The following is a 25,251-nucleotide window of genomic DNA, read 5'->3' as shown; positions in this document are numbered from 1 at the left end:
CTGTGATCCTTATCCTTGCTGCACTATATCTGTATGCACTGATCTAAAATAAGTAGGATGAAGGTTCAAGCCCTGAAACACGCAGCTTTAATGGATAGGTTCAATGTTTAACAAAAAATAATAAATGCAAATTTTTTGTTTTGGGAGCTTGTAAAGCTCCTGCAGACCTGTCAGTATATCTGCGTGCCTGCATGGGATGTACGGGCAAGCAGATATACTGACTGGAAGAATTGATGAACTACCATGGTGCTCACAGCGCCATGGGAGTTCATGGCTACAAGCCAACAGCCGCTAAAAGGATTGTGAATGAGTGATGCAGCCTCTCTAGCTGTCAAAGCAGGGGAGCGAGGGCCGGTGTATTCATAATATATTACATGAGTATGGGTGTAACATGTTATGAAAGGTGAACTTATCCTTTAAAAACAAGTTAGCAATGGTACCTCTCAATGTTTGCCCTGACTAGGTTCCACAAGGCTCAAGAATAAGTCCAAGAATACTCTATTTGCTGATATGAACCCTGTTTATTTCTCATAAATGGCAGAACGCAACAGCAGCATCATTTCATCATTACAATTTTTTTTTTAACATTTAAGGGGTTCAATTTATATACAACATCAGTATGAGAAATAATAAGTAGCTTAAAAAAATAAGATTTTTTAAATAAAAAAATTATATACACAAATAAAATGCACTGATGGGTAGAACAACAGTAGATCACAAACTGGCAACTTGTGTCCATCTCCATTATCACATCTAATGACCTTGCCTGGCCACCATGTACAAGTATGTTTTATTAGAGGGAAGCAACACAAAAGCAATTCGGTGTAAACTCCTGTAACCTATAGAAATCAAATCAGTTTACTGTAATCTGATATGAATTAAAAGGTATTTGGTTACTTTAGGAAACAGTACTTTAGGCTTTGCCTTAAATCCCAGTTGTGTGGCCCTCGTCCTACACAGGAGTTCTCAGTGTAGATACGTTTATTAAAAGGCACTGATATTGCAGTGCTGTTTTGTTGGTGCCAAAACGTACCATTGTATATCAGCACCAAAGTTGTTATTTGTTTAATACACCATAAGTTTGGCTTGGGGCATTAATAAAATTCCACGTTGATAAAATTATTGGAGATAGTATAAACTTTGCCTGAGGTTTAACCTCCCTAGCGGTCTGATTATGTCAGTATTTCTGTGCTGAAAGCTGTACATTTTTTTGCATGGGCATATGACATTTTTTTATTGTAGGCCTGTAGTTTTTAGGAATAACTCACTAAAATCTGTCCAAACAAGAGTCTAGTAAACATCCCGGATATGATAAAATTTGAAAACAAAATCATAAATTATAATTTAATAAACAATCAATCAAAAAAATAATATAATAATAAATTTAATTCAATAATGTAATCAAACCAAAAACACTGAAATTTTAAATATAGCGCCAAGTTCGCACATTACTGAGCAAAGTCACAGAATCGTTTTCAGTGTCTGATGACAAATTTCCCCACGAATCATTATCACTCAATTCTGCAAGTGGTTCTAATTTACTATAACTGTTCTCTAGCTGGTCTAAAACTGCTTTTGACCTAAAGGGACGCTTTTTGGACGCCATGGACATTTCTCAGTTTCCGGTAAAAATGCAGGCAGGGCACAGGACAAAGCACTAGGGACAAAATGTATGTGGAAAGCTTTAATACAATAATGTTATACTATGTGATTTTAGTGTATTTAGTGAATGTCACTTTTTGACATTTTTAAATTTCCCGCTGGTTACGTCCCCGTACGTCCTGACGTCGCAGGGAACGGAACCCGGAAGACAGATGCCGGCATCAGCCTGAGGAAAAAAATTAAAACAAAATTTTAGCCAATTGTTAACCTTTCATACTATGTTGGTGCATTAGAGCACACACACGCTAATGTGTGTTATGTTAAGGCAGTCCTTTCATTCGAATAGGGCACCAAATAAAAAGGCATTTGTGCCATTTCTGCAAGCTCAGCACAACATACGTTAAGGGACTGCCGCGGGCTGAGCGGAGACGGTAGGTGCACCAGGGTGACAACATGTGTAAGGTGCGTGGCACACATTAATGGAACACAATAGTGGGAATGGGCTCTTAGCGAACCCTCATTCTTTTTTATGAACTACTTCATTCCCTAATTCCTTTATAATGTTTTATAATTTAAGTTTTTGTTTGCATAAAAAATGGCTTGCACCAGAGACATGATTCTAATGCCTTTATAAAAAGAAAAAAAGATGTATAATAAAAAATTGTAGTTATCACTAGTTTTTTTTTTTTAATCCAAAAATATTAGTTAACCCTTATTTTTATTAACTCATTTATCCCCTTAGCTTTTTTTAGCATCTTAAATTTGTGTTAATTTTTGTAGTGATGCATTACAGTGGGGTCAAAGACAACAAAGTCCTGATATTGGTTCTAAACGTTCTTCACTCTGTCCAAAGTGTTTCCAGAGTTTGGCTTCAAGCTAGGGTTAATTGTATACAATTGCTATGTGTTGCAGTAACACTCGTTAATGCAACACACATACGAGCAGACAGATCGGAATGGTCCCTTAGGGTGGATGTTAAACGTAATGCGGCATTAAACCCATAACCAAAAGTGTATTATATTGCAGCTTATCAATCCTTAGATATGGTGGCTGCATTAGTTTTCTTTTTTTCCTGGTCATCTGGCTAGTACCTTACCTCCTGTATTAGAGTGCCTCCACTACAGATGAAGGAGCACAGGGGACACCTTTAGCAACAGCATTGTCAGTCTTGGGGGAGGAGAGTGTTAGATGGACTAGCAGATGCAACCACACTAACAAATTTAATCCAAGCTCCAGCTAATACTTTAGAAGCAGTTATTTTTCTTTTGGGATACAAGTTTTACATAAATAAAACCTCACCACTGCAAGCACTCCTTTATATTTAAATTGTATCAACCCTGTAACTGCTACAGCTGCAAAACAGCTTGCTCTGTTGAAAAACATACTTGCTGGCTGGATCAGAAGGTGAAAATGAAGAAATTAAAACATAAAAGAACAAATGCAGCCATCACAAGAATTGGAAAGCTGCAATATAATAAAGGTTTGATTTTTGGGTTTAATACTGCTTTAAGGATTAGGTACTTGTTTATACAAATATGTATTACTCTAACACATGTAGTAAATATGCCAGTGCTAAACACAAATTTCAGATGTGGATGATGGGCCAAATTACATTTACACGGGGACTAATGTACTGTATTTTAGATGCGCACAGCTATGGAGGAAAGATGTTGCCAGTTTCTGATTTATAAATGGACAGTAATAAAATCAACGTAAATAAGTAATTCTGCTAACAAAGGTGCAAAATTTCAAAGTGCAGGTGCGTAAGTACAGTAAACACTAGCTCGGGGTAGGCATTGCATTCCCACTTACTTAATATACAGCAGCATAGACTTCCAGTACAACATTATACTTATTTACATGAAATTATATTATATTATCCTGGAACATAGAAGACAATCAGGCTTATTAAATAAGGTAGTACAAAAGGCAATTGTAACACACTAACCCATTACAACCAATGAGGAATCATTTTTATGTGACTTTAGCAAACAAAATTCCAATTGGTCATTACAGGCTACTGCACATTGCACCTTGTTGTCGCTCTTTGCACTTCTTTACTCAATTCACAACCTGATGTTCTGCTTCAGCAAGAAGTTCTTTATATCTAGAGGACAAATAATAGGCTTTATATTATATTGTGATAGATTAATACATATATGTCATTTAAAATCCATCTTTTAAAATAGCTCCACCCATGCCTGTACTATGGTAGTAGGTCTTTAAAAATGTTTGTTTAAAATCTGCATTATACTAATAAGTCAGATATGTAAGGTTAGGCAAGTTGTGCATTTTTTAACAAAAAGATTAAAAGAGAATTTCTTTGTCCTCGTTCAGTCAAAAAAAGTAAAATTTATGGTCAGCTCTATCCGGAAATAGTTGGAATGTCATAGTCACTTGTAGATGGTAAAGTTTTCCCCATCATTCGGACATTTTTAGCATTGGTGATCCTTGCCATCATGGACACTGGCTTGTCAAAGTATCTCACTAGGGCTTGCTCTGTCAAGAGAGAGGCAAGGAACTGCTCAAAGGTTATGGCCCAGTCTTGGTCTAGACTTGTGCTTGAAGGCAAAGTAGCTTGATGGTGGCTGCGCACAAGAATGGTGTCATCACCAATATCTTCACACTGCAGTTTGTCATCTTCATGGGATCCAGCACTCAGTACAGAGTAAGATGACATGGAGCTATCGTCTTTAGTGTCATCATCTGATATCAGCATAGATGAGCAGGCCCCATTGTCTCTTGGAGAGGAGTCTTCTAGCTTAACTTCCTCCATTTGATCTTCTGCATTATCACTGGGTACTGGGCTGTTGGAGAAAACTCCTTCCTGAACATATTGGCATATCTGCACAGGTTTTCTCTCACCGATTTTGCCTGGAGTCTCCTTAGTGCTTTGACTGGGTGTTTCTTCTGGAACCTGGGCAGAGAAAAGCTTGCCCACCTCTCCGATCTCAAGCAACAAGCTTGTGACTGCAGCAGTGGCATGATACAGTTCTTGCTCACAAAGGTCTTCACTGAACATATTGTACATAGTTTTACACAGCTCAATAAACTGGCCCTACAAGACAATAAGACGACTTAAAAAAACATTTAATGTGAACATAGCAAAACATGCTTAAAAGGAGATCTATGTGCTATATAAAAATCAGTTATGGATATTCAAAATTAAGAAAAAAACAAAAAGAAACAGAAAAAAAAAAAAACTATGGGGTTGATGTACTAAAACTGGAGAGTGCAAAATCTGGTGCGGCTCTGTATAGAAACCAATCAGCTTCCAAGTTTTTTTTGTCAAAGCTTAATTGAACAAGCTGAAGTGCGAAGCTGATTGGCTACCATGCACAGTTGCAGTTTTAGTAAATCAACCCCAATGTTTAACCATGCCCATGACATTTTGGACCTAGGATTGGTTTCCAGACAAAATACTAGTCATTACCCTCAATGCCACCCATCCAGAAGTACAATCCCAATCAATAACGAGTATTTTTACCCTAACTGAGGGGACCTAATCTGTTACATGCAATTTTTAATCTGCATGTACTGCAGAACGAATCAAAAAAATACAACAAGGGAATACCACCTGATATTATAGATGTTCATGGATTTATTTTATTCTCATTGGAATTTTGCTTTAAAGGATATGCAAACCTAACATTTCAAATTCCTGATATGTGCCTGCTGTACCATGTACTTTATGAAAATGTATCCGGTTCTTTATGTATTGCTTTTTGTGTGAAATACCTGGTGATCCTGCCAGTCCCTCTGCTTTCCTATTAAAAACTGACTACACTAGAGCACAGCTCAGCTCTGGTCAGTTTTCCGGCTGTGCTAGGAGCTAATCCAATGATTAAACTTGTGATAACACACTCTTCCCCCGCATAGCCAATCACTGGAAAGACCAGTGTATGCTGTTTCTCCTCTCCCAGCTCCTTATGCAGCTGAGAACAGAGGGTATGCGATCACTTATAAAAAAGGGAAACAAAGTATTTATAACATTTTTTTATAAGTATCACAAATGTTTTAACTTTTGTTTCTATTTTAAACTGAATGTGTTGTTTTACAAGGTGAGGGTTCACATATACTTTAACTCTTGGAATCCTATTATAACAGATAATATTTAACTAATTTAAAAAAGGTAAATGTGTTTCCATGCTTCTACTTTCATGTGTACCTTTCTGGCTTTGTCTGGTTTCAATACAAATGTAGGATAACAGAAAGCATGCAGAAGGGACAGAAAAGTCATTAAAGTAGAACTAAAGGCAAAAACTTAATTGGATAAAGAAAGGGTTCAGTTTTTCTCCATCTTTGAGGATTGGGAAATGTTCCTTCACTTCCTGTCCCATAGGCAAAAAAAGGAAATGGAGTGGTAATCCCTATAAAGTGAGGGAATCCTTGGATGTCACCATAACTAATGTCCCTATTGGAAGATTTCCCATCTATTTCTGTTTTTGTGACAACCTAAAATTTGGGATTTTCATCACTTTCACTCCTGGTAATAGCAGTCACCAGGACAAATAGGAGGGTGGATCTCCCTAATGTGGATACATACAGCAATAAAAACCTGATAGGTGTTATAATCCCTCTTTTCCTGTGCATAAACAAATGTAGAGCTTTTACCGCATTTTTAAGCGGCTTTTCTCCTTCCAAGAGACAAGGCCTTCAGCGATGACGAGCAAATGCTCACTGTACATGAAGCATAATACTACAATCGTATTCTCTGCAAGTAGAGCAAATCAGTACAATACCTGTTTTAATTTAGGCAACTCCTTTGCAATTTTTTGCCTTGACCGGTTCTCTTGTGCCCATAAGCGAAGATAATTCCGATTGTCTTGGCTTGTCCTTTTAACTATTAAAATAGGAAAACACATGTAAATCCTTATGTACTATCAGTGTAGTATCATCATAGGCGTAGTGGTATCTTGGCGTTACCTTTAGTGGTTTTAAGGCTGACAGCCACAAATCCTTCTTCTGTCTTTATTTTGTTCTTTGCATCAAGTGCCGAGACTTGAGGATGAAAAAAAAGAAATCTGTTAGATGGTCTTGAGAATGTGAAAGGAAATTTGCAAAAAAAGGAAATGTGTGGCATGTGTTTTCTGACCTCTCTCTGAAAAAGCTAATTGTCTGACAGTATTAAAACTGGCCAGTAACAAGGATTCAATTACAATTAAAGTCATAATCTTGCTCCTGATTTATATGGTATTGTAGCCAGTAGCAAAGGCATACAACTTAATTACATTTTAAAAAAGAGGTAGGCAAATGCAACCTTCATATTTTCACCCTACAAGGTTCCTTGAAATTATAAAAGTATAGACCTAATAAAGTTTGTCTACATTCTAGTATGCCAACTAATTTAGCAAATAGAGACTATAAATCAGTTACAATATTACAGTGAAATGTATAGAGATACAGTATATAGAAATTTATATGACCTCCTGCTCTCTGGCTCCCTGGTCTCCTCTTCCCATGCTCATCTCCAGGACTTCCCCAGAGCCTCCACATCCTCTGGAACTCTCTACCCCAATTTATCAGACTATCGCCTACTCTGCTCACTTTTAGGCAATCCCTGAAAACCTCTCCCTTCAGGGAAGCTTATCCTGCCCTCAGCTAATAATGGAATCTTCTATTCCTCCTACCAGTCCATCCCCCACAGTTATTACCTTTTGTACCACTAGCCCCTCCCTCGTAGATTGTAAGCTCCAAGGAGCAGGGCCCTCCTAACCCTCTTGTATTGAACTGTATTGTTGCTGTATTGACTCCCATTAGATTGTAAAGCGCTGAGCAAACTGTTGACGCTATATAAATCCTGTATAATAATAATATTAATCATATAGATGGCTTTATAAAAGAACAAGTACTTACAAAAGTATTCAAAAAGTATTTGTGTAAGATGCTTCAGATGGAAGCTGCCATCCTCCTTCCTATAGCCTGCACACTGGTTCTGGGGAAATTTGGGCTAAGTGAATGGCAACGTCCACCTGAAAATTCTTACATTTTTTTTTTTTTTGGCACCCAAGGAGTGTTCCCTTTTGAATTCTATACCTGCTTGCTATCACAAGTAGCCAAACCTTGAATCATGTGGCTATAACATGGACCGTGTACACATGGCCAAAAGGTTTAGAATGTCAGAATGGGAAAGATGTGCAGTCAAAGTATCTGTATCTTTCCATGTAGTATAGTCTAAAAATCAACAAAGAATAGTGCAGAAAAAAAAGGGACCAAAACACAGTAACCAGACTTATTTATGCTGACAGGAAGGCCACATCATGTGAAACCTCAAATGTTAAAAGTGGATTGGTAGGCTTCAGCAGCAGATAACCATGCATGATTGGCAAGTGAGTTTCTAGTGGGCAAGACAATCTGGAAAGTTTAGGAAAAAAAAAAAAAAAGTGTTGCCTTCTCTGACAAATCTCCATTTTTGCTGCCATAAACATACAGTGGGGTCAGTACACATGAACTCATGGTCCCACCTGGTCTGTAGATGTTGGATGCAATCATTTTGCAATGTTTTGTTGACATTTGAAAAAAAAAAAAATCACTGACAAAACCGGATTTTTAGTGTCACTACATATAGTGTCATTTCTGTTTTATTTAGCATTATTTCTAGGTCTCAAAAAACTATTGTTCATTTTCATTTAATAATTACACTACCTGTTAGCTAGCACTGCCTGGCATCCTGCAAAGATGTATTCATTCTGAAAAGAGGTTTGTTGATAAGATAGTATTGGTTATGTATGATAGAATTTGTGCTCCCTCTACTGGGGATATCATTACTTGGCCATTTTGTTTCATGTACTGTCCAGGCCTAAGGCTGGATTTGCAAGTTTTTAAGTGCGTTATCAACAGGCGTCAGGGCCGTGGATAAGGGGGTACCACCAGTCCTCCTGTATCCTGTACAGGGCCCAGGCATCCGGGTGAATTGGATTTGGGCAGGGAGGGTGATCAGCACGGGGGGGGGGGGGGGGGGGGTTGGGGGTGCAATTACTGGAACCGGTCTCCTGTATGGATCTCTCTGCAGCAGCTGAAAGCTGGCTTCTCCTCCTCCCCACTTTAACCATACCAGATGTCACACAGGTATAAACTATTAAAAAATAAAAAAATAAATAAAAAATGGCTAACCTGTGCACATGCATTAAAATGCATGATTTGCATGCCATACAACTTGAAAATCGCATGGCAAGCTGCACCCTATTGTCCGCAATGACAGCAGTCATATCGGCGCGGTTCCGACTTGGTTGGAGCCGCATCAATTTCTAAAGTAGTACATGCACTACTTTTGGTGCAATTTCCATCGACATCTGTGTCAGATGTCTTGCAAATCGCACCTCAAATCGGCATGTCATCCGACTTTGAAACTGTAGGACTTCACTGTAAGTTTGAACGATTTCAAAGTCGGGATCGGTGTGACTGGGGTGTAAAGGAAACTTATGCTGGGAGCAATGCAAAGGCAACCAGCTAATCTCCATCAGGAAACAATAGCTACTTATGCTGATCATTTGAGTCAATATTTCTTGAGACAGTGACCTGGAAGACGCATGCACCGAAGAAACTTTAGATCTCCATGTTATATGCGAATAAATCAGTATGACATCTAAGTAATTATCATTATAAAGTTTAATTAGCTATGTCAGCCCATTTTTTTCCATTAAAACAAGGATTTATTAATGCACATCAGTAAACATGACCATCTAATAACTGGACAACATCAGCTTTTTTAGATCAATGGATATTTTCATTATCGTGGAGCTCCAGCTTTTTTCCCTTTCCTGTCTGGTCACTTGGACAGGTAACGAGGGGAAATTTGGGGATACAGACAGCAATAATAAAACTTTTGGTAGAGTGAGGAATAGTTAGCAACTAGTTTTTTTATTATCTTTATCCACACTGGGGAGTTTCCTCTTCAAAATTAATAATTCTAATTGTTCTCTTATGAGCACATGGGGCAGTTACACATCTGCAATACTACAGGGCTTCAAATAATTGTCTCTCATGGTATCATTAAATTTTCCCTTTTTTTTTTACCCATGTATAAAAAAAAAACCTTAAGGAAAGGAAAGTTGGGATGCCCCATACCATGAAAAGAGTTCTAACATGTAATCAAGTAAAGCATTTATTTTTTATTAGCAGCTTGCATTTATATTATGGTTTTGTATATGGCGGCAATGTACACATTTACACAGAGATTACCTTACCTTGGCTACATTCTGGTGTGATATCTTCAAAAAAATATTGAGTGGCTTCAAAAGCAGAATCTGGCTCTTCCTGGTCAGGTGACAAGTCTACAAATGACATACAACCACTCTTAATGAAGAACCCATTAGGAGTCATGAATCTTCACAGATACGCCAAAGTTACATTTCCTCAGCCACCAATCAGCATCAAATCTGCCTCTGAATCATATTGGTGGCTGTGGCAAAGAATATCAGCCCTCAGGAAGTGAGATGGTAATAATATCCAGCAAACACTGTGGTGATGTTTAGAAGTTAGAACATGCCCCATGAAAGTGTTGCTAAACCCACAACAGTAAAATCAATCTGTCACTTTCTTGTCATGCTGTCAGGTGCCTATGACAAAGGGAAGTGTTCATTGGTCATAGCTCTACAGTACACAAATTACATGCAGACCATATTGCAATTTTTTTTATGCAAAAACCCTGAATTGTGAGAAAGCTCCACTATTTAGTCATTTTAGAAAAACTGAGATTCAGGTTTCCTGTAATTTAGGTTAGCCAATAAAAATTACAGTGTATTTGTTTAACCGCTTAATGACCAAGGTCAAAACAAAACTTAAAGTGTTACTAAACCCACAACAGTAAAATCAGTAAAGCAGGCTTGTTATACTCACTGTGGAACCTAAGGGGTTAATCCTCCACATTGTGTAAAAAGGTTTGATCCGGTCTTCTCTGATCCTCCCCTTCCTCTACGGTCTCCAATCCATTTCCTGATAGAACACAGCCTTTGGGGCATGCTGCATGTGGTCAGTTTGGTATGTATTGCTAGAAGGTTTTTTTTTTTTCCTTGGGAGGGTGCATGTGGTCAACACAGGGCCAATCAACGTTGTCCAGACAGAGGGTCAGGGGTTATGCAGCCTCATATGACAATCAGGGGAGAATGAAACCTCCTACAAGCTTTAACCAGTGCTAAGTTGGACACTGATAGAAGTCACAAGATTGCTATATACTGCTGATGAGAAAAAGGTATTCAGCAGTTTATATTTACTACAATAATTGCATTTCATGTTCTAAATCTAGAGAATGCAGGGTCCTGGGCAGGGGCAGACTGACCATTCGAGAACTCGGGCACTGCCCGAGGGCCCGGGGTCAGTAGGGGGCCCCATGAGATGCCCCTGGTACCTTTCATAGGCTTTTTTGGGTGTTGTTTGAGTGTGGGCAAGGACACAGGGACTCCATGATCCCCTATTGCCTGGGGGCCCCAGGAGTTGTCAGTCCGCCCCTGGTCCTGGGTTTAGTAACACTTTAATACCTTAATCTAGATTTAGTGCCAAATAAATAGTCTCTCTGTGCAAACACATTTCCAATATAAGTCTGAATCTGATCAGTGGCTATGGGAAACTTCTTTGCGATTCTGATTATACTTTGTACTGATTTTTTGTCATTAGGCTTTCTGTATATATGAGTGACAATGAGAAGCATTTGGGTGCATCGGATGCATTTTGGAATTGCTCTCCTGCAGCTGAAATGGGTGTTCTCAGATCAGTAGATTTTTGACAAAAAAAACAGAATGTGGTGAACTGCTTTGTTATAACAATGTCTGGTTGAAAAACTAGTACTAGAGATATGCTTCCTGCCTCAAGGGTTAATTCTCAAATTTGACTGGAGTTATGCATAAAAGTTACATTTCATTATAAATTAAATGAATACAGTACAGTCAGAAAATGCAAACATCTGTAGGAGAATGCTGGAAGTGCTTACCAGGCAGTATGTGCATCCTATATAACAGCTTCAGTTTTTCAGTGAGGTCCCCATGGCAGGCATCACCTGAACATCAATGGAGAAATGTAAACAGGATATTTGAGATTTTTGTAAATAATTAATTATCATCTGTAAATTACCCGCACTAACACCAATCACTTCTAGAATGTGCAAAGTTGCAGTCATAGGGCCATATGGATAGAGCTAGGAGTACAGCTTGATTACACTGTACTGTTCTTAGAGGCTACATTACACCACAAAGGATGGTTACCAAGCATATAGATTTGAAGGTCTGACTGCAATGGCTGCCTGTGTGTTTCAGGTTATGGATTTAGAAAATATTAGGGCCCAGTGACATCGACAAGTTGCCATATCAAAATCTACAGCAACATACCATGCATACTTTGGCACAGGGGTGCTACACCTGTGGCCCATGGAGCCCTCTGATGAGGCCCTGGACCTCAAACTGAATGGAAGAGTTTAGTGTGCTTTCAGAAAGTGCACCACACCCGCAAGATATAATAGAAGTCTATGGCAAAGCACAGCTAACCTGCAGGAAAGCCTCAGGTGCACTTCGCTGCACCCATGGAGAGGGCAAACTGCAGCGCATCAGTGCGAAAGCAGCCTTATGGGGGATCAGGACAGAAAGGGCTCATTTATATTTGTGATTTGGGGATGGGATGTCACTACACCCCCCCAACCAATGGTGTAATGTCAGGCGTCAAAATGGCAATCCAGAGCTGAACACAGGGGCCTGCCATTCTTCTCTAGAGACAGATTGCTGGCCTACTGCTGCGAGACTCTGCACATCATTTCAGCACAACGGTGACACCAATTGCCACACCAGGCTTGAACCATCGTCTCTGCATTGAGATGGTCATTGTCCAGTCTTCACACGTCAGGTGGTAACTCCGCACATCCTTGCAACCAGCCAAGAGCCTAAGCAAGAACTGTTCCTAAGAGGCCGTGCTGTCCATAGGACTGGTGAGGGAGCAGATACCCAACCACGTTCTGTCATCACTCTAGCAACATTGCATGCAGACACCTTTACACGTCAGTACCAAGAGATCTTTTGCTTTGAGCAGTACCACAGTTGGTTTAATTGGAATTACTAGTATTCACTAATGTTTATGGGCCACCACCATTGCTAGCAGAGGACAACAGATGGCTCCATATGAAGAACTTTAAATATCACAGGACTTCCCCCTTTTGCGGCTGGTGTTGCATATAAATGGTTGAAGCTTACTACTCATGACTGTATAATCTGTTAAACGTTGCTAACTGATTATTTCTATTTTACAAGTGTTCTGCTTTTATGCGTGAACTGGAGTTGTATATCCTAAACCCATTATTTCTGTGGCCTTCACTTTTGAATACAGCTAATATAGAGGTGTTGCTAAAGAATTGTGTCTTTTGCATTATTATCTTATACTGCTGAAATATATTAGACAAACAATTTGCGCTAGTGAAAAAGGAAACAAATTATCACACAATAGTTGTCATAAAAAAGAAAAAAAATTGGTCCCATAAAATAATAAAAAAGTCCCAAAAAATAATTCTTCAATAATATAACTGGTGAGTAAAATTTTTTTCAAACAAAATCCACCAAAAGTGTCAATCCATTACCAAATAAAATGAATAAACTCACCAGAGCTATATATAGACACCACCATATCCATAGAATGTTGGAACAGCCACTCGGAAAGAAAACAAAATCTCACTTTTTAATAAAACATATCGCACTTACAAAAAACGGTGTCCCAACCGACACCAGCATCAACTGTGTAATCAGCATCAACAGTGTAATCAGATCACATAGAACAAACCCAGCCACCTTGCACATGGGCTGTACCGACCACTGGGAACGTAATGACGGGGCTTGATCAATGTGACTTCATTACGTTTCTCAGTGGGCGGGGCTTGATTGATGTGACGTCATTCCGTTCCCAGCGGCTGGGTTCGTTCTATGTGATCCGATTACACTGTTGATGCTGGTGTTGGCTGGGACATCATTTTTTGTATGTGCGATATGTTTTATTAAAAAGTGAGATTTTAAGAGGTATTGCACCATGAGCTTCTGTTTTCTTTCCAAGTGGCTGTTCCAACATTCTATGGATATGGTGGTGTCTAGATGAAGTGGATCTTTTTAGTGGCACATCCTATTGCAGGGTATTGTTCCCTGGAAATCGATTTCCATGTCAAGCATTGCCTCATCAATCTGCAGATCATTGCTCCCAGAGCAAAAAGCGTTTTATGCCGATTTATAACATTATCAGCATATAGCTCTGGTGAGTTTATTCATTTTTTTTGGTGGTGGTTTAAACACTTTTGGTGGATTTCGTTTGAAAAAAATTTTACTCACCAGTTATATTATTGAAGAATTATTTTTTGGGATTTTTTTATTATTTATGGGACCAATTTTTTTCTTTTTTATGACTATTGTGTGATAATTTATGTTTCCTTTTTCACTAGCGCAAATTGTTTGTCTATTATTTGTACACCTTATGGTATAGGGCGGATTTTGCAGCTGGTAGAATTTAATTTATATTTATTTTTTCAATTGTAAATTAATAATTTTTTTGTGGCGCCATCTATATTTGTTTACAACTGCTGAAATATGTCCGAACCCAGAGTGGCAGAGGTTTTGGGGGGCTTGCAAGGTCAGGCCAACCACTGGGGACAAGCATTATCAAGCGGCCCCTGCAGGGGTAGGGCTACAGGTGCACAATCCTATGGTCACTATAAAAAAAAATTCAACTCTTTCCTGTGTATTCAGATGTAGTAGGTTTTGTAATGTCATGTTTAATCATGAAAAAGTAAAAATCAATTCAAGAAAACTAAGTCCCTTGTTATATATTGTTATACTCACTTAAACCAGAGACAAACTCTTTGAAGTTGATCAAGCTGTCTCCATTTTCATCTAGGAGTCTAAAGAGACGGACAGCCATGACATCTGTGTGTGCACCACTTGCCCATGGGAACAGCAGTATAAACATGCCTTTGAATTGTTGAAAGTCTATGCGGTACTGCTCAAGATAGGGAAGGGAAGGGTCATGACGTTCAATGGAGCTGCTGTTACCTCCCCAGTAGCAGCTTGTCAGGTGCTCAGCCTAAAACAATAATATATTTACAAAGTGAACATCATTAACAGAATTACTTTTTTTTTTTATATATGCTGTGCTTATTGTATGAAGCAACAGGAAACAAAATGTACCAGGCACAGCATAATATTACTCTGAAGTGAAATTAGGTTTATGTCCTCTCAAGTTTAATTTAAGGAGTCAATTTTAAAGCAACATCATTTGTCTAATAGTAAAATAATATGAATGCATCACTATTTGATTTAAAAGTCAGTGATAACCATGTTTAGTACTAGAAGATACAACCAATTATTATTTCCACTCCATAAACGTCAGAATGTAGAATAATGCAGGTTTGGAAATGTAATCCAGCCACTATACAACAGAAGAGCTAAGACTTCTATAATCTTTTCTCCTAGTTATCATTGGGTGCACTTTGTGCAATATATTCTCTACTCTATTTTGTTCTGTTACCTGAATTATAATGTATGGGCAGAAGTCTGTAAAAAAAAAACCTCCAAATTTTTAAGTTCGGGTGTAGGGGTACTGTTGAAGTTACAGCTTACAAAAACATTTTAGACAACTGTGCACTTGTGGCAACAATTCGGGGAAGGCCCTTTGCTGTTCTAGCTTGAGCATGCCCCTGTGCACCTTACCATGGGGTGAAATTGAAAGACACATCTTCTTGTTCAGCATAAGTACCTGACCTCAAAAATGCTTTTTTTTCTGAATGGGCTCATTTTTCCATAGACACATTCTGATATCTTGTGGAAATCCTTCTGAGAGGAGTGGTGGCTGTTCTAGCCACATAGCTTGTGAGGACTCCATATTGAGGCTTGTAGTTTTGGAACGGGACGTCAAACCAGTTGACCTAGGTGTCCACAAATGTTTGGCCATATAGTGTTTCTTAGACAAGCAAAGTACATAGTGGTATAATTGAAATGTGAGAATTTAAGAGTAGAAGCTGCATGTTATATTCACTGTTTCTAGTGCATGCACCAAATCGAACCTTCTAAAGCAGCCTCTCTCAACCAGAGTGCCCAGGCACCCTAGGGTGCCTTCAGGTTTCTTCAGCGGTGCCTTGAAAAAAATGCCTAAAAATTGTATACAAGGCAGCGGGAGGATGAAGCCTGCCTTTTAGTTACACATAAACCACAGGTTTTCATTGTGCACCGTTACAACGTTCTAGGGGCTGGCGACAAAACAACCAGTGATGTCATCATTTGATAAGAAGGACATTGGGCACCTGCACGGCATCCTTGCCTGCCCCTCTCTGTAAGGACTGGGGTCACACTAGCGTGTGAGCAAGTGAGAGAAGCTAAGGAAGAAGAGAAACAATGGAATACTAGTCAGTACCAGTGTGCAAAAGTGTGTTTGCTTTGGAAGAATAAATTACCTCTAACATTGGGTGTTTAAAATTCTTGAGGCACCCATTACAAAATGCAAAAAACTAAAGGTTTCCTCAAGATTGTACAGAATTTTAAAGGGTTCCTGGAGATTGTGAAGAATTTTAAAAGGGTGCCTTGACTGAAAAAAGTTTGAGAAACTGTCCTAAAGAGCAATTTCTGGATTAAAGTGCAGTGAATAAAGAAGATACAAACTATAATTTGCTCATACCTTGAAAAGTGCATACAGTTCTTCCAATTCATCAATAGTGAATGCAGTGTCAGTGACAATGGTGCGGACCTAGAAGAAGAATATTTTTAATTGGCAATACTCCACAGACTGAGAAATTAGTAAGTGTAAAAATAATGTAACCATTGAAAGCTTGTGAAAATTAGTCTACCACACAAAAAATAATACTTTATCCTAATTAAATCCATGTTAACAGGTAATTCATTTTTCATCTAATAGTTTTAGATAACTTAGAGCTGGACTCCCGGAAAGAAAAAAAAAAACTATTTGCACATTTGTGACGTAAAGATGTATTTCCCCTAATGATGCATGTCCCATTGGTAGGTGCCGCTGCATCAAGTAAAAACCATTAATTAATTCTAACACTGCTGTAAGAGCAAAATTTCTGGTTATAAAAATTACACTCCTGGCTCTATTATGCTGCATACAGTGAAGGCTATATGGGTTGCTCTCTCTCCACCTCCTCCAATCATAAAACCACTTGTAATCTTGACACGGAATACAAGATGTTCACTTGTCCCTCATCCAATCTCCCCTCCTCCAATCACAAAACACCTTGTACACAGTGAAAAGAATACAAGAGGTTCTATGAAGGGAGGAGGTGTAGAGTGAATGACCCACATAGCCTTCACCGTTTGCAGATTACTAAAGCCTGGAGTGCAATTTTCAGAGCTGAAGACTAGCATCTACAGCATTGTCAGATCTACAGTTAAAATTTTTACCTAATGCAGCAGCAGTCACCAAAGGGACACAAAAGAGAATGTAAAAATATTGTTTATTCCAGGAGTTCAACTTTTAGTACAGCTATTCCTTCCAAAAATACAGAACATGCCATACGGAAAAAAAAAAAAAAAGCAAATTCCTGGCTTTTTCTGTAGACAGCAGTTTAGTGAGGATCTGCCACAAATTGCAAAACAATGTCAGCAGAGATTCATGGCACAGGCTTCATTGAATACAAGGTGTTGTATTACCAAAGGCAAATAGACTGTGCACTTTACAAAGTGCAGCTGTTCCAGAGCTTAGTAACTGAGGTAAAGCTTCACTTTGCAAAGAATACCCAATCACATGCAAGGAAAATAACAAAAACAATGTTTCTTTTTGCACATGATTGGATGATGGAAGTCAGCAGAGCTTCTGCTCATTTACTAAACTCTGGCGCAACTGTTCTTGCAGAGTACAACTGCACTTTGCAAAGTGCCCAGTCTATTAGTCTTTAGTAAAATCAACCCCTAAAGCTACTTCCACACTGATACACCGTGCTAGTGATGCATGTTTTACAGGACATATGACTCAAAAACAGCACCAAAAACACAATACACTTTTCCATTGATTTCAAAGGAGTGTTTTTGGTGCATTTGTTTAATCGCGCCAAAAATGCAGCAAGCAGGATTTTAAAATACACATCGGACCCGTAACGGATCAGTGTTAAGAATTCCACATTTTTCTTCTGTTTTTTAAAAGAAATACGATCAATGTAAAAGCAGCCTAAGTCCAGACTCCTTTTTGTTTCTAAGATGATGATTTACAAAAACGTTTGAATGTGTAATAACATACACAGAGTTCAGAAAATTCTAAGGCCTTCTTTTTGTAGACTACGGCTCATTCAGTAAGCAATATACAAAATACTCATCTAATAAATTTACCATTGCAATACTAATATAAATAATTTGTGCTTAATCATCTGTTTTTTCAGAAGCTTTTGTCATTTTGTTTTTTTTTTTATAATACCATCAACTTTCAGCCAAAATGCAAAATGGGCATCTGTATGCATACAAAATGAAAGTCTGCTTAGCCCTGGTTCACACCAGTGCAACTTCAAGTGCGACATGCGATTTACAAATCGCACCTGAAGTAGCATCTAATGTATTTCTATGGCACTATCTTAAATCAGTGCAATTTGAAGTAGTGCGATTTTAAAAAAAGTTCCTGCACTACTTTTTCCTGATTTCATTGCGACTTGCATGGACTTCTGTTAAATGAAGTCACAGGTTGCAGTGAAATCGGAGGTACAAATCACATTGATCTGCGGCTATGAAATCGTACTACTTCAAGAGAAGTAGTGTGATTTCAAAGTTGCATTCAGTGTGAACCAGGACTTAAGACAGAGCTTGTTTTTCATCCAGCCTTTACGGTGCTCTCAAAGTCACCCCCATAAAAAAAAACAATAACCTATCTTAGAACACCCATCTAGGTCATCATTGTAAGATACGTGGCAAGTATTCCTAACTTGTCTTGTGTTGCTCCCACCTTTCATTGCAATGACACCCTGTGCCATCTGTAATATTCATGCCTCACTTTTTTGGCCCCCACAGTACCTATCGGTCCACCCCCACCACACACATACACACTTTTTTGCCTTGATGCTTTTCCTTAGCACAGGGCCCTTTAAAAGGAACTGATGTTGCATTCCCCTCTCCAAGAGTGCTGTGAAAAGCCTCAGATGTGGTATCAAAAGGAGATCCTTGCATGCAAAGTAAAGAGAAGTGGAGTGGATTTTCTCACTTTAGCATTGGTGTAATGTTTTTAGGATGCAGTTAGCTGGTAACCCATTGAACTAGCAGAACTAGAATTAGAGAACAGTTGGATGTTAGAAGTTTTGTAACTTGTGAATGGGGTAATTTTGGAGCGTATTTTGTGATTTAGTTTGATAAGTGCAATGACTATAACCTGCACTAATCGTGGTGGTTTGTACTTAAGAAGCTCAAAAAGGAATTACTTTTGAATACGTCATCAATACCAATTATACATGCAAAATAAAACATTGAGGTCTTTATTTTGCAAGTAAAGTTTCACTTTAAGATGAACACCTAAGCAAGCTGTACTTACCACATTTCGTTTTGTAGTATCTTCAAGAGTCTGTATCACTTTTAGCCGTTGCCTAAATCTCATCTGCTCAATCAGGTCTGCCCGTATAGTTCCAAATTTCTGCAGTAATAAAAACACATCGTAAATGTGCAATCCTCTACATAGCAGCACTCACTTGTGAAAGAAGGAATGGAGAAATACTAAGGGCCTAGCAGGCTGTGCTGCAGTACATATGTGCTAATAGGTCAACATGCTTACAGGCATTGAGAAAGTAGAAGAATTACCATGCTGGTGTTCTGCTACTCCTTCATTGACCAATTTGCACAGTGAGTGTGTGTTTGTGGCCAACTTTTGCTACCACTGCAGAAGAGAGAAGTGATCTGCATATGCTATCTGGTATAGGGTTTCTGGATCTTCCCCAGAATCACAGAACAATTCCCATCCACGCCATCTCAGCTGTGTATTTAGGGGTTTGCCCAGAGATCAACTTTAAAAAAAAGTGTAACTAGATGTTAATTTAACAATAAACCATAATTGTATACACAATACCTGATAAGAGGCAGCTATAAGTGTAAAGATGTCCACTTCTGGATAAGGCTCTGTGTCATCCATGATTAAGGAATGGAGATGAGGAATTGGTGGTAAAGTGCTGTCTTTATTACTCACACTGTCTAAATACCTTTTAAGAAAAAAAAGGAAATTGAAAAATCATATAAAAGAAAAATTAACATCCCCTAGCCTAGATTACAGAACCAGAATAGAAGGTATGCCTGGAGCCGAATTCATCTCACCATGCATTAATGGCTGTTTTGTATCTTTTGCTGCACAAGCCCCACGCCACCAAAGCCATGGTTTCTTCTAATGAAGGAAAACAAACTTCCAATGCTCTAAGGACTCTACATGGCTCTATAATTATGCTGTGTCTATACCTCACTACCTGAACTGGACTGATGATGAAATTATTACTTTTGTAACCAGTCTATTATTGAAAGCCACCGTCTTCTACCAACTACCTTCATCATTCTACAAAAAGAAAATGTTAATCTTTTTTAACTAGTTTGCATGGAATTATCTACCAGGATTAAATCCCTTTTTTATAGAAGGGATATTCTACAAAAGCTATGCAAAAAAAAAAAAAACAATATTGTGCTGAACGTATAGAAAAGCTTATAAAGAGAAATGAGAACTATATTATACCTCCCCAAGACAGTCATAGCTTCTCCATCGTCTTTGCAGTTAAGTAGCTTGTCCACATTGGCCTCCAACACAGCAAGTGCCAGCTGGAATATCACCTTAATGCCTTCATAGAAAAAACAGTCCACAACCACCACAGCACTTTCAAAAGGCATGACACTAAGAAACAATGTGAGGAACCAAGATAAAGAAATGGTGGAAATTACACCCAGATCCTGCATACAGTCATACAGCTGAGGCACATAGTCACGAGCCAATTCTTCAAAAACACCCTGATCCACAAGAGCTCCTAGAAGAAACAAAAATTATATGTATAATGCACTTGGATGCTGCAGATGTTCTATAAAACATTTTATGGCAAGTTATTCTTGACTTTCATAAGAAAGTCATGGTTTTACAGATTATATCAGTTAGTCACTATGAGTATCTAACACTAATTAGACTTATGTTTGCCAAGGTTTAGTACAGTGTCTAGGCAAACCATAAACTTTTTTCAAAACGTACCAACAACTCTTGTATTGTAGTAATCAGGAAGCATGCGTTCACATAGAGCAACAAGCAACCAAAAGGCTTCTTCTTCCTTAGCGTACAGCAGAAGCACAGAGGTAACAATATTCATGGCCTACAATAAAAAAAAAAAAATTATAACAATTCAGGACAGGCATACATTATCAGGAAGGTGAAGATATGGATATTGACAAATGCTGCTGCCTTATGTCTGTAATTCCCATCATAAAATGTACATTTCATAGCTTGCATCTTTTAATTACATAATATGCTGCCAGGTTATGGATTAGTCTCTGGTGGACCTATGGAAAGTCATTCTGCCATAAATCCAACCTTAGTATCTACGGTCCAAGTAATAGCATAATAAAGGCTAAATCCCTGCTACACTTATGGTTTTGGGATAAAAGGCAACAGTCAGGCACACAAGCTCCAGAGATGTGACAAATTTCAGCCATTCCTTATACCATTGGCACCCATAACAGTACCTTCCCTTAACATCATGCAGTGTTTAATGCAGGACCAGATACATATTATGTCAAGTGTTTATTTAGTAGGATTATCATCAAAAGGGAGCATAGTGTATTTCTAATAATCACATTTTTAGTTATAATAACATTTTTGACATTTTTAATTTCTTTTTTTCTATATTTTTATTTTACTAAATGTAAACATTTTCAGATCATCCGCTATTGAGAGCACAGCAGCAACTGAGTTTGCTTACCGCTGAGGCAATATCAGACACGTTAGCAGTGCATTTTCTCAGTATGTCAGCAAACAGATGTCAACAGCCTTTTCCTGCTCTTGATATGCATAATTCCTTTTAATAATGCTTGTATCCAAAAGCTCACATGCTGTACATATACACTCTGATTGTTTGATTATCAATTTGTACTCTATACAAGTACTCTATACTTGTACTGTTACATATGTACAAACCAGACAATTAAACTATTTTAACTAATCTGATCTTTTTTCATCAGTAGGATTATAGTATTTATGATCACATTGTACTGTGATCACATTGGGCGCATGCCACATGTCATAGTTTTATACAATTGAACCTAAATGCAGGATTAGAATGTGGGTTGGTATCTTTAGGCTGCATGCACACTAACATTTTCTTTAAGCTCCTAGGAACTATAATGATCATTTTAGGAACTATTATGATCATTTTTTTCTGCTCCTAGAAGCTAATAGTGTTATCCTATGACACACTATTTTATGCTAGAAGCATTTTTCAAGCTTCAGCGTTTAGGAGCAGAAAAAAAAAAGTTTTTTGTAGAGTTTTTGAGAGCATTTTCCTGGCAGAAAAAAAAAACAATAAAACACACCTAACTGCTACTAAAATGCTTCTTTTTTCAAGTGTTTATTTTCTTCATGCACTGTAAAAATGCTCATAAAGCGCTAATGGTCCCTAATCATCACATTCCACATCAAGGTTCAGGTGGATAAAGATAAAGTTTGATATTTAAAAACATAGCATCTTCTATTGTTTGAGTCAGTGTGACTTTTGTGTGCAACTGGGGCATGGACTAAAATATTTGCAAAATTATTCTGCCTCAGTCATCAAATTAAATGGAAACTAAGCCATAAAGGAAACCAAGTCTCAGATAAAACTGCTGACTGTTCTTTATAGACACCCACAGCCAGTTTCTGACAGTCTTCGATAGAGTTATATTCTAAACCTGTTGAAATACTTTCCATACGTAATTACACCGGAAGCACTAAGAACCTACTAAGAACCGTTGTAAGTTATGAATTAAATATCTTGGTATTATACTGACAGCCAATGCTGGCCTCCAGAAGTCACTTTTAAATTTCCATCGCCATGACCATAGACCGCTAGGTATTGTCCTGATGCCATGAAAAGTGTATTTCTTGCCATTAGTTTGGAGACTATGTCAGATTTATATGTCAATTCACCGTTGCCCATAGTCCAAAGAGATGTATGGCTGAGAAGCAACACTCCTTAAGAATACCCTATATTAGGGCCCATTCAGACCATAATGCAGTGTGCTGCAACACATGTGTTTTCATATGCTGGGGCATGCCGCATTAGGCAGACTATTAAAAAAAAAAAAGCTGTTAATGCAAAAAAAAAAAAAAAAAACTAGGCCCTGCATAAATTATTTTATGTATTTTTAGAGTATGTGCGTCTGGGCATTGTAGTGGGCTATAACTCCGGTGTGCTGTAACGCACTGTGGATGTGCTTTGGGGTGCAAATAAATGTGCATTGCAACGCATATCTACAGTGCGTACCATGTGTTGCAGCAACACATTATAACACTTGTTATGCTGTAAGCAAGCCCAGGACTCAAATACAAAACACCTCTTAGTGTTATTACAGTATTGTACAATTTACCAAGCACATTTCACTTGTTCTACTTCCAGGCCAACCCTATGCAATGTACATTTTTAGTTACCTGGCAGTATCCAATGTTTGGGTTTCTGAAGGCATAAGCAGTGAGGACCCTTCTCAAAGCAGAGATCCCGATTTCGTTTTGGAATGCTGGATGTTCTGGAAGAGAACGATGCAAATCCCTCTCAATCTCTTCTGTGGCAAGGTTATACTGACCCATGGACTTCTCGACCAACTCTTCATAATACCCAGGATGAGTAGCCATTTCATTAATAGCACCTGATATAACAGAACAGCTGATAAAGAACTGGAAGAACATGTCTCTACAGTTACCCATCAATAATCGAAGTTTAAACTGTAACTGACCAGAAAAGAGCAGCCATAGCTCTCCACGCATACTCTCTGGGATTCCTTTCAACACCAGGTCTCTTGTCTTTTGTGTGCGGTACATGCAGATTCCCTGGCCATACTCTGCAAAATGGATCTTCCACGCTTGTTCCTTCAGAAACTCTTTAGCCTTTCACAGAAGAAAGAAGGGTACACAATTGAAGTCTAACATATGCTGCTAATTGGGGAGGACACACTGCTTATGCTGTTGCTCAAGCTCCACAGAAAATGAAACTAATGAAAATCAGCTTGGGGTGGGGGAAGAACAGTGGTCATATGTTGGAATGACTGAACAGCATTCCACTACATACATATCCCTTTATTGATTTGAGGAGGGTACATGGTAGCTGGTTTTAACGGTAATACCGTGAGAATTCAAAATACCAACAGCAGCCAACACACCAGGAATTAAAGACCTCAAATCTTTACTGAGGTCTTCATTTTTAATAACAACATAGCTTGAGCAAAAAGAAAAAGAAAAACCACCAACATTTCAAAGATACTGTAAGTAATAAGAGGGCTTGCCCACCACCGATATATAGGTTTGCTCAGCATAGCCTTTGGGAGGGATTTTGTTCAATACATTATATTATAGATCTTAATTCTACACCATTTTTAGTATAATATTTAAGTTTTACATTTTAAACAACGTTAACTATTTAAATTTTACCAAAATATTGCTTCTTTTGAAATTGTTACAGTCCTGTCAGAGCGCAAAAATGTTAGCACCGATTTAGCTTTGCAAGTTGGACTGAACCTAGTTAGATATTGTACATATTCAGTTTTCTGACTATAAAGATGACATTTTCTTAAACTGAAAGGCAATAGTGTCATTAACATAAAGGGACTCTTACCTTCCTATAGCATATGTGTATGTGTGTGTGGGGAATATGATATGCGATTCTTTCACAAGCCAAAATGCAATCCTTGCAGGTTCTTTTGGTGGGTCCTGATCCAGATGCCCTGATGCAAGAGTTACCCTTTTACCCCCTTATTCACACAACCTTGGGAAAACAATACTCTGATCAGGATGTCAGGATCATGATACTTCACAGGAAGTGACCGAGGTTTCCAATGTAAATTCTAATAAAGCAATACAGTACTGCACTATGCAAGTAGTCCGTAATGTATAATGCAAGTAAGAAATTTAGGTCTATAGTATATTAGACTGCCTTATCTCCTGCTACATAAAAAGCTTTCTATTCTCTCCTTTGAAAATCAGCACTTACCTTTCAGCTTAATTTATGAAAAAAAAAATATATATTTTTTTAAATAATTTCATGGGGATGTAAATGTGGTGATTGGGAATGTGAGTCATGAGCAGCTGTGCAGTCCAGTAAGAAAGAGTCTTGTGGTGCTAGGGCACAATTCTTTCCTCTAGGGCAGGGGTCTCCAAACTATGGCCCCCCAGCTGTTGAAGTACTACAAGTCCCATCATGCCTTTGAGAGTCTTGTCTGTCAGAGTTTTGCAAGGCCTCATGGGACTTGCATTTCCTCAAAACCTGGAGGGTCATCCCACATGGAAGAAAAATATATTTGAAATATATTTTAAAAATATTCCTCCCAAATTTATTGACATAGATTTGAAATGCTACAATTTTTGCCATATTCTTCATATATTCTTCATATTTTTAAATACATACAGTATATTTGAAATGTATTGTTAAAAATATTTTTCATATTTTGTAATAAAAACTCATTTCAACTTGATATATATATATATATATATATATATATATATATATATAAAAATAAC

General features: G+C 38.1%; 1 protein-coding gene across 1 annotated transcript in view; it reads right to left on the bottom strand.

Moving 5' to 3' along the window:
• Positions 1-501: 501 nt before the first annotated feature.
• Positions 502-25,251, bottom strand: part of TBC1D9 (TBC1 domain family member 9) — a 60,955-nt gene continuing 36,205 nt past the window's right edge. The window contains exons 9-21 of the mRNA XM_089693883.1: positions 23,475-23,625; positions 23,173-23,387; positions 20,746-20,863; positions 20,245-20,530; positions 19,597-19,726; positions 19,069-19,167; positions 16,225-16,293; positions 14,397-14,637; positions 11,528-11,593; positions 9,789-9,875; positions 6,529-6,603; positions 6,345-6,445; positions 502-4,660 (exon numbers count right to left, since the gene is read on the bottom strand). Of these exons, the coding sequence (XP_089550009.1) occupies positions 3,968-4,660; positions 6,345-6,445; positions 6,529-6,603; positions 9,789-9,875; positions 11,528-11,593; positions 14,397-14,637; positions 16,225-16,293; positions 19,069-19,167; positions 19,597-19,726; positions 20,245-20,530; positions 20,746-20,863; positions 23,173-23,387; positions 23,475-23,625 (2,331 nt within the window). The 3' untranslated portion in view covers positions 502-3,967. The remainder of the gene's footprint in view (positions 4,661-6,344; positions 6,446-6,528; positions 6,604-9,788; positions 9,876-11,527; positions 11,594-14,396; positions 14,638-16,224; positions 16,294-19,068; positions 19,168-19,596; positions 19,727-20,244; positions 20,531-20,745; positions 20,864-23,172; positions 23,388-23,474; positions 23,626-25,251) is intronic.

The sequence above is a fragment of the Staurois parvus genome, unplaced genomic scaffold (assembly GCF_062004578.1).
Source record: "Staurois parvus isolate SC_StPar_1 unplaced genomic scaffold, SC_StPar_1.0 ptg000639l, whole genome shotgun sequence".
In the NCBI taxonomy this organism is placed as follows: domain Eukaryota; kingdom Metazoa; phylum Chordata; class Amphibia; order Anura; family Ranidae; genus Staurois; species Staurois parvus.
This window is presented reverse-complemented; position numbering and strand designations above follow the sequence as displayed.